The 15,528-nt window shown below is 39.2% G+C and overlaps 2 protein-coding genes across 3 annotated transcripts; both read right to left on the bottom strand.

Annotated features, from left to right (window-relative positions):
- Positions 1–253: 253 nt before the first annotated feature.
- Positions 254–4,263, bottom strand: LOC147306956 (uncharacterized). Of its 2 annotated transcripts, XM_086274662.1 has the most exons (3): positions 4,032–4,263; positions 2,501–2,680; positions 255–1,563 (listed from the first exon to the last, which is right to left on the bottom strand). In XM_086274662.1, the coding sequence occupies exons 2-3, from the start codon at positions 2,640–2,642 to the stop codon at positions 959–961; spliced, it is 747 nt and encodes a 248-aa protein (XP_086130788.1). In that variant the 5' UTR covers positions 2,643–2,680; positions 4,032–4,263; the 3' UTR covers positions 255–958. The 2 variants fall into 2 exon arrangements, with proteins under 2 accessions (XP_086130789.1, XP_086130788.1); XM_086274663.1 differs by lacking the exon at positions 4,032–4,263 and having other exon boundaries at positions 254–1,563; positions 2,501–2,690.
- A 1,259-nt stretch (positions 4,264–5,522) lies between these two features.
- LOC147306955 (endophilin-B1-like) lies at positions 5,523–15,140 on the bottom strand. The gene is made up of 11 exons (XM_086273768.1): positions 14,748–15,140; positions 14,144–14,534; positions 13,844–13,985; positions 12,395–12,523; positions 12,016–12,149; positions 11,775–11,867; positions 11,578–11,661; positions 11,448–11,471; positions 11,078–11,167; positions 10,839–10,939; positions 5,523–9,884 (listed from the first exon to the last, which is right to left on the bottom strand). Exons 2-11 carry the CDS (start codon positions 14,198–14,200, stop codon positions 9,314–9,316), a joined length of 1,425 nt encoding a protein of 474 aa, XP_086129894.1. The 5' UTR covers positions 14,201–14,534; positions 14,748–15,140; the 3' UTR covers positions 5,523–9,313.
- Between the last annotated feature and the right edge of the window lie 388 nt (positions 15,141–15,528).

The raw sequence follows: 15,528 nt of genomic DNA, 5'->3' as shown, positions 1-15,528 counted from the left end.
TGATCCATCGATGGATGGTGGATTTCAAGCTCAATGATCACCTACAAATTTAAATGCTGCTGTTATCACCTAGGAGTGCTTTTGAACCACACCGACTATAAATTAAATATAAATTTAGCTAACAATAAAACGTATTTGGTTAGTATGACTTTAATTTGCACTGATGTACCTTTTGCCTAATTTCCTCTTTCATCTTAACAAAACATCCAAACAGAAGTGCAAGTACATTAAAAAAATGAATGAAAATAGGATTTAAGACCAAAAACGGATACACAGACACTGTAAAGTATACAGAAACTCCCTTTAGCCATAACAACAGTCAGTCTTTGTGGTTTTTAATAATGAGCACGCATTCACGTGTGTGTATGAAGCTGTAGGAGGCACTGGTGGCAGTGTAATACTTCTGGCAGGGTTTCACAAATCATAAACACTCCGAGCATCGTAAGTCGTGGCCTCTTTCTATTCAGACACTTTTAAAGCAGTTAATGAGTGGGAGAGACCTGCTATGAATTAAATAAAAATCCCAAATCACTGACACACCTTCTTGTGGGTTTGGGGATTTGCAGACCACACCACAACTACACAAACACCAAGGCAAGTGGTGCAAACTTTGGCACTTGTAGATAAAGCACATGTAGTAACCTAGACTAATGAAAGAGTGGGCATGGACGTGAACATAAATACACAGTTTAAAATTAAGTGACACTGTGTGGGAGGAGGGAGGAAACCTTTCCACGAGGCTGACTCAGTTGTTTAGTTAATTTTTATTCATTATAGCAAACCCATGACATTTATGGTACATTGAAACTCATTGTCACCAGACAAAAACGATCTCATGTGTAACAGAGGCTTTATAAAAAGGCAGAGCGGTAGAAATACAAACAACATGTGCAAAATCATCATCTGCAATAGGAGTTTTCCAGTCAAGCTTTTACTATTTATTTTTCCTTTGGGCAATTCATGTGTCTCCTCTGCCCTTTCCCAGCGTGCCTACCTGCTCTATCACTTTGTTCAGCTGCTTATGAATCCTCTGAAGCTCTGTTGCTATGGCAGCCAGAGCACTTTCCACGGTGACTATGTTCACCGGCGAGGTCACTTCCTGCTCCTTCAGGCCAGATGTGAAGAGCTTCATTCCCAAACCGTCAGGTGTTGGTGTTGGCTGGTCTCTCATGCTGCTGTCAGCAGATGCAGATGAAATGATTTCTTCTAGCCTCTTCAGCCAAGCATCGTCCTGGTGCCTACCATGTAGGAGCATCCGCAAGGTTGCATTTAATCTTCTTTCCCTCTCTTCCTCCTCATCCCTGAGATCCACCAAACTCTTTTGCAGCCTAAGACTTGCCTGCTCTGCATGTACCCTGCAAGCTGCTTCCAAGCTGGGTGCACACTGCTGACACATCCCCTTCGTCAGCTTCTCCAGTTGGGTCTTAAGAGACGCCGTTCCCCCGCAGCACTGCTCCACAGATTCCAGCAGCATGTTTTGTCTCATGTTGGAGTCCTCTAGAGCGATAAAAAGTTTATCCCAGCGGGAGAAATCTGTTTGGCATGCTGCAGTTGGAGACTCACCTGCACACAACCACATAGATGCATCGATTATTCATTCCAAAAGGCAATTTAAGCATTACATAGAATTAACACATGCCATATATAACCCCAAAAAAGGAGATTTACTTTATTGTCATAATTTGACTGGACTTTATCAGTGAAACGAGTACACGGAAAGAAGGCAAGAAGGTGTTAAAACTGAACTTCTGCTAAACATACAGCAGTAATTAGAGTTGGATGTATTTCACAGATATGATGCCAGTTTAAGTTTGGACACACTGTGAAGTATGAAAATGGCTTTGGGGAGTTATTCAACACAGATGTAAAGGTCATGAAGAACACATAAAATACACGTGCTACAATCCCAAAATGACATCAGGGGACCTCATTAATTTAGGGGTACAGCAACGAAGTCTTTGAGATTGGACGCTCGAAGAAAACCGATGCAAAAGGGACCTGACAAACATCAGAGGGGGCTTAAACTGTGAAATGTCCACCTTCTGTAGGTATTTGAGGCTACCAGTTTGCATTCTTTACGTGGACTCAAATCACAGAGGTTGCTTATTGCCTGTGCTCTGTGTTCACGGTATGAGGTATGTGTTCCAGTTATTGGTAAGTCTGTTTCATTAAGTCTGATGCTCACCTGATAAAACTGTGAAAGCCAAAGATGGTATCATCTGAGTAAAAATATACTTTACAACATCAAATATTTAAATATGGTGCATTATAGTAAACTGGACCAAGAAATACTCTAGACCAAATTTAATAAACACAACTGCTGACCTTTAGACATATCTAAATCAGTGTGTTATTAAAAATTTAATTAAACAGTAAAAATTTTAATTAGCTCGGTTTAGTAAAGCGTAGTAAAACTGAAGAGAAATTCATCACAATATCTATCTGTTCAAACAAGCAGGGAGCAGAAAAGAGAAAAAAAAGAGAAAGAAATAAAACTCACCCTCCTGCTGGTCCAGGGGGATCTCATTGTCATAGCTGTCTTCATAGATTCTTTCATACTTGATGTCATTTATACACAACGATGGACCCGTACACAGTACCAGGCAGATCCAAAACACATGCATGATGGAGTTCTTATGCATGTTTTTTCTTAAGATTTGTTGGGTTGCAGCGCATATATCTGAAAACATCAGAATCCTCTATCAGCAAGTTTTCCTGCTCCTGCACACTCCAGCTGCTCTGTCTTTACTTAGTCACCTACTTCACTATATGTAGAGCACCTCTGAGTTAGCCAACTATTGGAGCTGCTGGGTTATAAACCCTGAGAGAAGGAAGGAGGGGGGACCAAGCTGGGGAGGGGTGGGGCAGAGCTGGTTCTGTTGAATGAGTGAGTAATGCTCCAGCGGAGGTAATATGTCATAATTCACAGGGGCTGACAAAAAGCATGCACGATGGAGATGGACAGGCTATGTGCGCTTGTTAAAGTTAAGCCATCTCTAGACTCTGAGTCAGTCTGCTGATGTAATGACACGTTTACACTGTTGCAGTAGCTTTGACATTTAACATAACTCCAATTACGCCATTTGGCAGACGTTGTGTCATTTTAAAATTTGTCTCCCAACTCAGTTTATTATTTATTATATTATTATTATATCATATTATTTGTTTAATCAAAGTCTGATATGGAAGATATCTTTACTGATATCTATAGATAAGATATATCTATAGATAGAGAAGATATCTTACTGATATATATTTTTTCTATATAACAGACCAGTAGTATAATAAAATATCTAAGTGTATAAATGTCCAGGTTCAGTGTAATTATTGCCAGATAAATGCATAGCCTTCAAATTCTTATTCATTAACAACGACATTACATCATCATGGCTATATTTAAATTGATTTGAAGAGATATTTGTATGCTCTTCTAATTTAATTCACTTTTATATGTGTAGCACCATGACTTTCGCTCATATTATATAAAGACCTTCAGTGGTCCTCACTGAGCAAACTCCCAGTGACAACAATGAAGCAGAAATCAGAGAGGTGAATTATCTGCCTCAGCAGAAGATATATTTTATATCTCCCAGAGTTAGGCAGCTGTCATATTGTTATATTTACAACAAAAATATAACAAGTTAAGCAGAAGCAGAATGCCATATGTGTACATATGACATAATAACTACCTAATAAGGAAAAACTCATCTGAAGTCAAAATAAATACAATAAAATCAAATAAGTATAAATTGAAATAAAAATATTACATGCATAATATTTTTAAATATTTCTAAACTAGCAAAACAAAATTTAAATGGCTTAAATGTAGTAAACACAGCATGGTAAATATCAGGTACAATCAGAGAGAAAGCATAGAGATGAAAGTGTGCAGTAGTGAGACATAAATGCAAAGCAGAGCAGAGGGAAGGTGCTCAGCGCAGGTATCCAGATGCCTGAACATCTATAGCAGCACGACTAAGGGGGAATTCAGGGTCAACTAAGATAAGCCTAAAGTTTTCATCTTAAATTACCTCCAATAGCTATCTTCTGAACACAGATTGAAAACCGATTTCACTGAAGAGGATTCTGCCTCCCTTATTGCCCTTGGTGCTTTAACAGTTCATAGATCAGGGTAATGTACTATGATGTCTCTGAAATACAGAGTTTTGTCAATAAGAGTTTTGTATGTAAGACCACAAATTGCAAATTCTATTTTGATTTTCAGGCAGCTGGTGAAGAGACACTACTACTGGACAAACATGATCTCTTTGCGATCGGTCAGTATTCCAACATTGCAGCATTTTGGAGCTCATCAGGGACCTATAAGGACATCCTATTAACAATGAATACATAAACATATGTATTAAATTTTAATCTCACAATAACAACTGTCCAGATAAGCATATACAACATGTCTACAACAGCAGCTGGGCTGTAGAACAGGTCATTTTAGCCAACAAGGCTCCACAGAGACTAACCTTTTTCAGTGCCTCACTGAGTTAACCCCCCCAGGGACCTTGAGCAAGTGGAAGAAGGCATTCCTAGAAACTTGCTTCTCTGTGTTTTTTAGTAAAACGTACCTTTTTTATGGATAGACTGAGTCCCCATGTACAGTTTGCACAACCATCAGACCTCTTAACGTGGAAAAGTTGCAACACTGAATGGTCTGGATTTCATTATATGCTTGTGAAATAGCATTATTGCATTCTTAGTAAAACCAGCTGCATGTTCAGGTCTCTGATCAACAGGTGTTGTGGCTAAACAGCAGAAGTAGGACAGGTCAAGGTCAAAGGAAAAACCCTGACTCTTCTCCCTGCAGACCTCCAGAGTGACCGCTTTACTGCACATGTCAGCACGTCTGCCGGTCTCTATTCCTGATAGTCTCTGTCTGGGCGGCTATAATTGTAGCAGTGGGAGCAACAACTGTGAAGCTGGCACATTTATTTCAGGAAAATAGAGAACCTGCAGGAAAAGATGGATTGAAGATTTAGAAAAAGATGAAAGACTTTGAGTTGTGGGCGAGGAAACGTACAGAAGGTCAGGTTTGTCTTTCGTCATTATTGCGTATGCAATTCCTTGTCCCATTTCTGTAAAACAGAACTGAATAAGCTCCCTGGAAGAGTTACATGTTAGAACTAACAACTGAGCTTTATGAAACCGATAGTGTCGCTATTTTCATCTTCCTTCTTCGATCCCGTCTAAAGGATTTCCACTTCTTTTTTCCTCTTTATAGGTCATCTTTCCATGTAAGCCATCACATGAATCATCAGAAAGGAGTTACATTTATCAGCAAACACTCCCAGCTGGCAACGGGGGGGGGGGGGGGGGGGGGGTGATGAGAGATGAAGGGAGGACAAAAAATACAGAGATGTGGGAAAAGATGGAAAGGAAGGGAGAGAGTGAGAGAAAGATGGTGATGACTTAGATTTCTAAAGCATTTTCCCCCCATTTTTTTGCTTTTCTCACTCTAATTTTCCTGACTCTAATTTTCAGAGCCGGGAAATTAGAAGAAAACAGATCCTGTGATTTGGCTCATTCTGACGAAACAGGGCTGTTAGGGAAAATGGGACAATGGGTGTTGTCAGCTAAGCTTGCATTAAACAGGCAATGTAAAACAGCAACAGGACTTCACTGTTGCGCAAACCACATGGTAACAGTGCAAAATCACACAGACCATTTTATGAGAACTGAGTGTTATTATTGGGTGTACACGCTTTTTGTTACCAATATGTGGGACAGGGAGGGAAGGAAAACATGCAAATATGGCGCTATTATTAAAATAGAGCATGCCGTAAAACAGTAGAGTCCTTGAAATCATATAGCAGACTTATAATAGTGTCTAATCATTTAAAATGATTGCATTAGTCATCATTGCATGATTTAATAAAACACCGCACAGGATACAGTGATGCTAAAAATAAACTAGATCCAAGGGTTTACATATCAGGACATAATAAAAAAATATCTGGTCCTTAGCGGGTTTTAAAATTAGGTAAATACAATTTTGCGTGAACAAAAATATGCGACATATTACACCATGTTAATATTTACTAAGCCAAAATACAGAAGCATTGAATGAAAAAGAAAGCACGCTCAGCATTCCTTCCTGCTCTACCATGATAGAGCATTTATATGTGCTGTGTTTGCTTTTGTACATTATGACCTCTTTGGTCCCGTCTGTCCAAAGATCATTGTTACAGAAGTCTTTTTTCAGATGCAACTTTGGAGACTTCAGATGTTCTGCTGCTTCTTTTTAAAAAGAGAAGAGGTTTTCGCTTGACAGCCATCCTTGTTTGGTCTTTATCTAATTGTACTGTCATGAACTTTAATATTTAACATGCTACCCGAGGCCAGTAGAGTCTGAGATGTTACTCTTATTTCATTTTTTTTATTTTATTTCTTTGAGCATTACATGGTCTGGCTTCAGGGTGAATTTGCTCTGAGGTCGACTCCAAGGAATGGTGGCAATTGTGTTGAATGTTTTCCACTTGTGAATAATCTTTGTTACTATAGAATGATGGACTTCAAATAACTCTTCCAGAATAACGGGCAAAAAATGTCTAAGATCACTGCTCATGTCTTTCCTCATGGCACCGTGTTGACACAGACCTTAATGTTTCAGACATGCAAGCTGCCAAAACGTCTGCGTTTCTAGAGCAGCTAATGATCGATAATCAAGTGCATTTTATTAACAGCACCTGGCTGCTGTTTACGGTCTTAATTGCTGTGTAAGCTTTAAGGCTGTACTTAGTTTCTCCACACACTGCTTCTGCATTTTGGCTTATTTTTTGGATAAACAATGGCTGAACAATATGTCATGTTTTGTAGTTCACCTGAAGGTGTAGTTATCTAAATGTAAAACAAGGTAGATGGGGTTTCATTAGAATTTGTTTTAAAAGGTTTTTTTTTAATGTATAGGTTATCTAACAATCTTCTTTATAGCTAAGATAGTTTAAAAATAATATCAAAGTAATTAGAGCACCTTACTGTACTTGGGTGAGTAGTTCCAGGTTATGAGCTCAGTCCACTTAGATTTTCTTACTGCACAGATGACATGATGCTTTGAATATCAGTACATCTTCTAATAAACATCAGTCCACCTTCATTATTTTTCTCTGCTTGGTCTCGCAATCAAACTCGTGGTGAATGTAGATAAGGAGGGCTCTTACAGACACTGGGGACATTTATATTTTTAAGGGAAGACAAATCATGTGATAGAAATAACAAGATAATAAATGTATTATGCAGATTGTTTTCTTTTTATTGTTATTTTATTAAGCATGGGTAGGAAAATCTGGCCTTTATCTTTAGTGAATTTCAATTATATTTTTGAATAACAATGCATTAGCATGAGGCCTTTACAGACTAAACTATGAGGGTTTGCACCCATCTGTAACATGTGCCCCTCAGGTAGCATCAGAAGAAACCAAATAAGCTAAAAAAAAAAAAAAAAAATCAAAATTTCCTTTATCCATTTCCCCAACTCACTCATCATGAACAAAGCGTCCCTTTCCTTCCTGTATCAAACAAAAGATTCATACCAAGACTTATGAGAGATCTGCTCAAGGACAAAGTGCGAACCGGAAATATAAAAATATGCTGGAATTGTGACAGGGACTTGTTTTGTCGGTGCAGAGGAAGAACGCTCATGAACATTTAGGGACAGATTTATTTTTCCTTGCTGAGTTGTAGGGGAAAAAATAGCAAGAACTGAATCTGCATTCAGCGATGGCTGCACCTCAGCCCCTGTAAAGACGTAAGATATAACTGTTTATAGTGTTAATGAACCGCAGGCTCTGCTTTGATCAGTATCACACCAACTGCTCTTAATTGATCTAATCTATTTGGACAGCTCTAGACAGGAAAAAGGTTAAGTGGGAGTGAAAAACAGACACACATATACACACTTTTGTCAGCAATTCTGGGTAACTATTACAGCTTGTGTGCATGTGTTGAAAGGCTGTGATTCATGTAAAACAAAAGGAGATCTCACTCTTGTGTAAAAAAGAAAAAGTGAAGCGAATCCAGCTTAACTGCAAGCTTGGCAGTGAGTCAGAAACAGTGAAACAAACAGAATTTTTTGGAGGCTTGATCAAGACCTCAGTCTGAAAATATTGTCACTGCGTGTAAATCTAAGACAGATGGCTGGTATGATGGGAAAGTGAGCTATATGAACTGTAGTTTTAACAAGGAAATTACAGAAACACCTTGACTGGAGAACAAAGATAGACGCCACACTTGATTTAGACCGGCATGACATCACTGTTTGCATATTTATTTCCACATCTTCACATGAATCAAGCGCAAACTCAAACCCACACTGACGTCAGCTCAACGACTCGTGGCTGAATCATGACTGCGTGCGTGTAGTTTGAAACTGGCAGCAGCTCTGATATGAAGACTACACAAACCCACACACATCTTTACATACTGGGACAAAAGCATTGAGCTTGTAGGCAATTATTTCAGTACAGCCAGTGCTACATTAATATTTGTTTCCATCCAGAGTCCCTCCAGAGTAGACCCACGTTAGGCAGGTCTGCCCTCATGAAGAAAATTAACAACATCTGGACGTGGAAATTTCCACCCATTTGACCAAATGGGGGCTTTAAGAAGGTAAAGGGTGAAAAATGAGTGTATGCGTGGGAAAACACCCAGCGCGCGTATGAAGAAGCACAAAGGTCCAGTCACCTCTGGGTTCCCCAATGCAAATGCGCTCAGACAGAAGTGAAACTGTGTTTCGTATGGAAAATGACCTCATGTTTAACAAACAAGAGTCAGAAGGTGGCAGTCACATATATGCACATACACTTCTTTCTAAAGGTGTCACATGTTTGGGCCAAAGTATTACCACAAGTTCACACGGTCACTGAGACACAGTAAAATTCATGTATTCACACCAACACATACACTTGGCACAGAGCTTGCTTAGTTCTCACTGACCAGAACGTAAAAAAAAGAAAGAAAAAAAGATCAGTTTCACAGACACTAACTGAAAACAACTTTACACTGCAAAATGATAACAGTCTGTTAGCTTCGTCTTCCAGCCTGAAACCAAGAAATGTTACACACAGAACAGACTTTACATCTACCATCATCATGTTCACACAGCATGAATAATACATGGATAAAGCTCAAGTCTAAAATGATTGTGGCACTATATTACGCTTTTAAAAAATAAGCAACTTCAACAACTTCACATTATAATCCCTAAGGGATTAATTAAACTGGAACATGATATAATCACTGTGTATATTCCTAAAGTCAAAGCTGAAATACTCTGGGTTGATGCCATGTTCCCAACCTGCCGTCTCTACTGGCCCACATCCTGATGGCCTGACGAAGACTCCTGGACATCTCCTTCATTGATGCTACAGGTTGCACTGGGTTGTAAAGGCGGGGAGGCTGCTGTTGCTGCACCATTGCTTATTGAAGATGTTGTATTGAATGTTAGTACCTGGGTAGAAGCAGGAGAAGCATCAGACATCCTGGCCGTCCTGCCGGGTGCTTGGAGCTGATCCGTTTGGTTTGGTGTAGAGACACGATCAATCGCTCGAACAGTTGTTGACTGGCTGTAGATTGGTGCATGGTTGCTGGGTGTTTGTCTGGTGGTGGAGATGATGATGTTGTTATTGTTGTTATTTGTCTGGTGAGTCAGAAGTGCACTGAAAGATGAATCTGCTGTGGTTTTCACAGTTTGGGGTGGTGAGTTTAAAGTCCACGAGTCCTGGTCGAAATCTGGAAGCTGGTGGACGAGCACAGGTAACGGAGTGACGTGATTTGCACTGATGGGTTCATTCGCCTCGTGGTTGCTTGTTGATGGCTGACCAACGGGATTACTAATTGCAGACTGCCAGTTATTGGAACAGAAGACAGCTGGAATGCTGCAGAGAAATAAAACCATAAATATAATCCACTCATGTTCAAATCATAAAGTATTCTTTGTAGTCCTGGTTTCTTTAGAAGACCAAATGTCCTGAATATTTTCTACTTTGTACTGAAGTTATATAATCTGCTCGTTAAAACTTCTAATTTATTCAGTTTCAATTAAAAGAAAAACGATACAAAAATATAATGGATTTGACCCAAATCTCACTACAAACTGTATTTTTTTAAAGAAATTTTGCAAATAACCTGTTTTATTCACACTGTAGTTATAAAATAACTGTTAAACACCAAAACTGAAAATACATGTTTTCTTAGACAGCCATGATTTGGAGATTCATTGTGCTGTATGAAAAATTACAAACCTAAACAGCTCAAGGTATAAATATAATAAAAACAGAAATTTAATCTCACACCAGAAGGCTCATCCAATCTTTTTTCTAGGAAACACTGCAAAAATGAAATCTTGAAACCTTTTATGCAACCTTTCTGCTTTCCTTCACTGGCTTCTAGTGAAATAAATAACATACAGAGCCCTACGTGGCCAGGCTCCTGTATATACAGCTCAGCTACCAAGAGCTTATAACCTTAGTTGGCCTCTCTAATCATCTTATCAATGTATCTTAACTGCTCCTTGCTCTTATTTTAAATCCAGAGGGGACCACACTTCTGATGTTGGAGAGCCTAAATTTTGGAACAGTCTTCCTCGCCCTGTCAGGTCAGGCAAAAGAGTCATTTGTTTTAAAAAACTGCTTTTTCTTAAGCTTTCTCCCATTATTTTTGGCCAGTCGGGCATAAGACTGTATGCCTGACTGTGTGTCTGTATGCTGAAACATGTACATGTATGGTTTAATTCGAACTGTGAAGTACTTTGGAACTGTGTGTTAAAAAGCGCTATACAAATGAAGCTATTCTTCTTCCTCTTCTGAAGATGGAAATGAGACTACACAGACCTGGCCAGCTGTTTTTGCAGCTCCTGAGCATGTTGGTTGCATTGAGCATAGTAGCTAGCCTGAGCATCCACAAAGTCAGTGAGGCTCCGCATATGGTTGGTCTGTAGAGGTAGATAGCAGGAAAACATATCCAACAAGGTAAAGAGCCACAAGCATTAAATATAAAAAGCAACAGTTCCTTTAAGAAACAGATAGTAAAAAAAAACAAACACAAATTTGAACTCGTTAAGTGTACGTACATGTGTGTTGCTGAGTCCTTCCACAACAGCTCTTGTGATTTCTGACTGTCGATTGTAAAGACTCTGACAAATCCTCAGCTCCATCTCTGCCTACACATACAAACCCACACACACACACACACACACACACACACACACACACACACACACATCTGTATGGTTTTTCTCTTATTTTTCTAAAAATGGCTGCCGAAATAATACAACATTTAAAATGAGCTCAAGTCTAAACAAACAGAAAACTACAGAAAGGAAATATTGTCTGTGCTAACAGCAGCTCCATATTCATATCAATTACTGCTGAGAGCCTCACTGATATACTGTATGAAGACCATTTCAGATCCTGTGTTCTTTAAACTGATAAGGAACTCACCTGTGAGATTTCCTGAGCCCAGATCTGTTTGCATGAAAGAGACATAAGAAGACCAATGCCTTATTTGAAGATTGAACAACAATTTCATCTGCGTCTGTTAATATGCACGTTCCTACACAGAACTGCTGACCTTTAGCCATTTAACACGCAGGAAGCTGAACATGTAGGAGACATGAGACAAGTAGTCATCTTCCAGTGGGTTGGCATTTAGGTTCTGACAAAAAGACAGAAGATACAAGAACTGTAATGTCAAATATCAACATGTTTAGCTTTTAGTCAGAGTATGACTAACTGAAAAGTATGTAATAATGTAAAGGTGTAACTCACTCTGGCCTCTTGCTCAGCCTCGTGGGCTTTTCTCAGCCTGGCCTTAGTGATATCCAAGTCCAAACGTTTATTCACCAACATCTTGCGTTCATTCTAGGAACAAGCGATCTTGTTTACTTTACAAATAACCTATAAACTAAATATTATTTTGGGTGACAGCGTAAAATAACCTAATCACTGCTGTGATAATCACAATAAAGGTGCGAGTTTGTGTGCATGTGATACAGAGGCATGTGTTTACCTGTATGGCTTTGTATTCCCCCTCAGTGAAACTCCGCAGGGGAGTGAGAAAGTGAACGTTAGTGCTTTGGACAAACTTCCTCTCTGCCTCGCCGAGCTGCTTCTGAGCCTCTCCACACCTTATCAATCCAGTACCTGAGCAGAGAAACATAAAAATACAACACAGTGACAACTTTTCAATATATACTCATAACACAAAAAAGACAAGAATAAGCAAAGAAATGAACATGTGAAAATAGTTGAGATCCTTCTCGCAGATCAATAAAATGCACGTACTCATTAGCCACTTTATTAGGTATTCCTGCTCAACTGCTTGGTAACCAACCCTGTATTGGCAAACTGCATGTACCTAATAAAATGGCTGGTGAGTGTGTACTCACCATAAGGTGTGTTTGATCCAATCTCCAGCCCGGCCTGAGTCATCTGATCTCCCAGTAACTCAACGGCACGAGGCCGGGGTGGGACGCTCCACTCCAGATGCTGATACAGCCGGTCCTCTAACCGCACTCCTGTGTATCAGAGGTCAAAGGTCACATCAAAATTCAGTGGCTACATTTTCTATACACCATGTGACAATTTTTATCATGTACATTTGTTAAAGGATGCACCTGTGACAATACAATTAATAAAAATGGTAATAAACAATACACACACAACACCTCTCAAAACATAGTTCATCCCTGTGATTTAAACTGTAATGCATTGGTTTCATAGTTTCTTCCACAAGGAGAAGGTCCTAAAATAATGTTTCATATAATAAATATCATTGTAAAAATGATTTTACAAGAAGACTATAAACCCTTGGAAGATAAATTCAGCGAGACATGACCTGAAAATGTATCCTGGATGCATCTGGCAGCTGAATGTACCTTTTATTTGATAGATTGCAGACCACATCCACTCATAACTCCATTAGAAAACGTAATTGGATTCAAACAGGCTAAAGAATAATAGAATAGAATTAGAATTCAACTTTATTGTCATTGCACATGCACAGGTACAGGGCAACGAAATGCAGTTTGCATCCATCCAGAAGTGCTTTTAGTGATATAGATATATTACAATATATATTAGCAATAATATAGATATGTGAGTATATTACAGAAATGGGTCTATTATGGTATGTTATAATGTACACGGTATGAAGTATGTTGTGAATATTCTATAACTATAAGTATGTACAGGCTGTAGTGAGTACAAGCTATGTACAGGATATGAACAGGATATAAATATGAAAAACTATACAGAATATGAAATAAATAACTTTAGCATCTCTATTCATCCGAACAGGCCAATTGCTACCAAAGTAAACAAGAGACATCAAGGAAGATGTATGCATGTACTGTGGGAGGACAAAGAGAGCTGAAACGATTGGTCCCAGAGGTAAAGACTCTCAGCTAACTCAGGACCACAACAGTAAGTTGATGGGATTTGATGACTCTGCTTTTATCTGTATGTTGGCAGCTGGAAATTGCTTGATATCATCCCAGATGCATTTTCTTCATAAATATTTACAGGTCATCTAAATATTTCTCATCTTCATTGTAAATGTCTTTAAAAATACTCCATAGAATACCTTCCTCGGAAGAGGGAAACCATCTCCATTACTCTTAATGAGATGATGTTTTACTTTAAAAGAGTAAATGCTCAGATCTTTTTTCTCACCTTTTATATATTTGGATACAGTGAACAGGTTAGAGTTCAGGATCATAAAAACAGGGCTAATTGTGGCAAAAACAGGACCAACTGTTAGTGAAGTGGGTATGTATACATCTGTAACTGCTCAATGAATCAGGGCAGCTTCATTAAATCAATTCATGTTCTCCTACCGAGGCTTGGCTGCAGTAAAGCCTCAGTCTGGGAGATTATCTGGTCCGTCCACGTCTTGGTGGCGTCCGCCCGTGATAAAAGCTCCTCCAGTCCGGGATCCAACTCAGTCCTCTCGGCCTGTCCTAGACTCTCTCCAGTGTACTGGAGCGAATTTCAGGGTAACATTGATTAACAAACTGCTTAACTGCGCACTTTTCTTTTAGTAAGGGCAGTCGCTGATTTGGGGTTGAGATTAAAGCCCAGGAAAAACACATAATAGTTTCCTTTATTATTATTATTATTATTATTATTATTATTACCTGAACAGCGCGGTTGATGAACTGACCAGCATCCACGGCCAACCGAGTCAAATCCATGACAGCGTCCCCAAGGTCGCGTCGTCTCCGGCGGACCAACTGACAATCAGCGGCCAAGCAGGACCGGGGTAACCACGCTATGAAAAGACAGCTAACCAACAACAAGAGGAAGACCTCGCCATAGCCTCCCGGCTAACCGCCCCACTTTCTGCTGGCAAGATTACGGTCCGTTAACACCGAGCAGCCGAGCCCAAGAGGACGAAGCAAGTGCGTATGTTGACCGTTTAGCCTCCTCCGCATCCTGAGCGCGTCTTCTGTCGAGTTGGATGTCTTTAACATGTGTTTCAGAACCGTGGAAAATAACAGCATCGCATCGGCTATCCAAAACGGTCGGCTTTGACAACAGCAACAGATTCACAGTGATATTAAATATTAGCTAGCGTTTTTGATTTTTTTTTCAAAGCTTCACTACAACGATAAAACGGATTATTTTGAATACCGACAGGTTTAAATAATATTAAGCTTTTACATAAATTAAACTGGACATTTATAGGTGTCGAAAATTCAGTAAAATTATTAGTATATTAAAAAAAAAGAAAAGATTTACCTGATAAGAGAGCGCCTTTATCCACACTTCCGGTTCAGATCATTCAAAATAAAAGCATATTCCTATGTATTTATCTTGCTTTCCCACTATAAGTAAATACATAAATACAACCAAGCTCATCCTGATCTATCCCAAAGCCAGCTGAAACAACAGCCAAGCATTAACAAAAAGAAGAAAAGTAATAATTACAAATACAGTGATTTTCTGACTGCCTGAACTCATTACTAGATAAGAAAAATATTGCTAGCTGAAAAGGAAACTACTGCTATACTCACGCCTTCACCCAGCCTTTTAAGCAGACATTTCTTAGTGGCGATTTCTTTTTATGTAAAAAGTTGAACCAGTTGGCTGTAATCAGGAGTGAAGAAGCAGCGGGAGACGGGATTAAAACAATCAGCTGACAAGCCTGTCTAGCTCTGTGAGTCTAAGGAGGGTTAAGAGATTAGAAGATACACACTACGGCACGTTTACCAACTAAATGGCTTTATTACAAGGGAATGTACAACAGTGCTGCGTTTTTCAATGTTTTTCTAGATAACTCAAATTCAAGAAACATGCCCACTTTTTTATTAACAATCTCTCCTGTCTCATTGGCACAGTGTGAGGTGTTAGTACTGCCATCGGCCCTCTCAGTCTGGACCACCAGCGCCCTTCTTTGAAGCATTTATGTACAGGCCAGGCTAATAAAAGCTCCTTTTCCCCATTCTTCTCTAGATGTGTTTCTCAAAGCTTTTTGAGCCCTAAGCTTATTTGTTTATTTTGGTCTGGCTGACCTCCATGT

The sequence above is a fragment of the Aulonocara sp. 'chitande type north' Nkhata Bay genome, linkage group LG19 (assembly GCF_057382095.1).
Source record: "Aulonocara sp. 'chitande type north' Nkhata Bay isolate Kocher_YH1m ecotype deep benthic linkage group LG19, A_spYH_male_GT1.1, whole genome shotgun sequence".
Classification (NCBI taxonomy): domain Eukaryota; kingdom Metazoa; phylum Chordata; class Actinopteri; order Cichliformes; family Cichlidae; genus Aulonocara; species Aulonocara sp. 'chitande type north' Nkhata Bay.
This window is presented reverse-complemented; position numbering and strand designations above follow the sequence as displayed.

Bases quoted from the DNA above. Each gene is read 5' to 3' on its own strand.
- LOC147306956 (XM_086274663.1), bottom strand. From the start codon at position 2,690: ATGTTTTCAGATATATGCGCTGCAACCCAACAAATCTTAAGAAAAAAC. The intron at 1,564-2,500 runs GTGAGTTTTATT...GGTTGTGTGCAG, and splicing joins CCCCCTGGACCAGCAGGAGG to GTGAGTCTCCAACTGCAGCA.
- LOC147306955 (XM_086273768.1), bottom strand. From the start codon at position 14,200: ATGGATTTGACTCGGTTGGCCGTGGATGCTGGTCAGTTCATCAACCGC. The intron at 11,168-11,447 runs GTGAGTTCCTTA...TTGTATGTGTAG, and splicing joins GGGCTCAGGAAATCTCACAG to GCAGAGATGGAGCTGAGGAT. The intron at 9,885-10,838 runs GTCTGTGTAGTC...ATTTCTCTGCAG, and splicing joins CTGCAAAAACAGCTGGCCAG to CATTCCAGCTGTCTTCTGTT.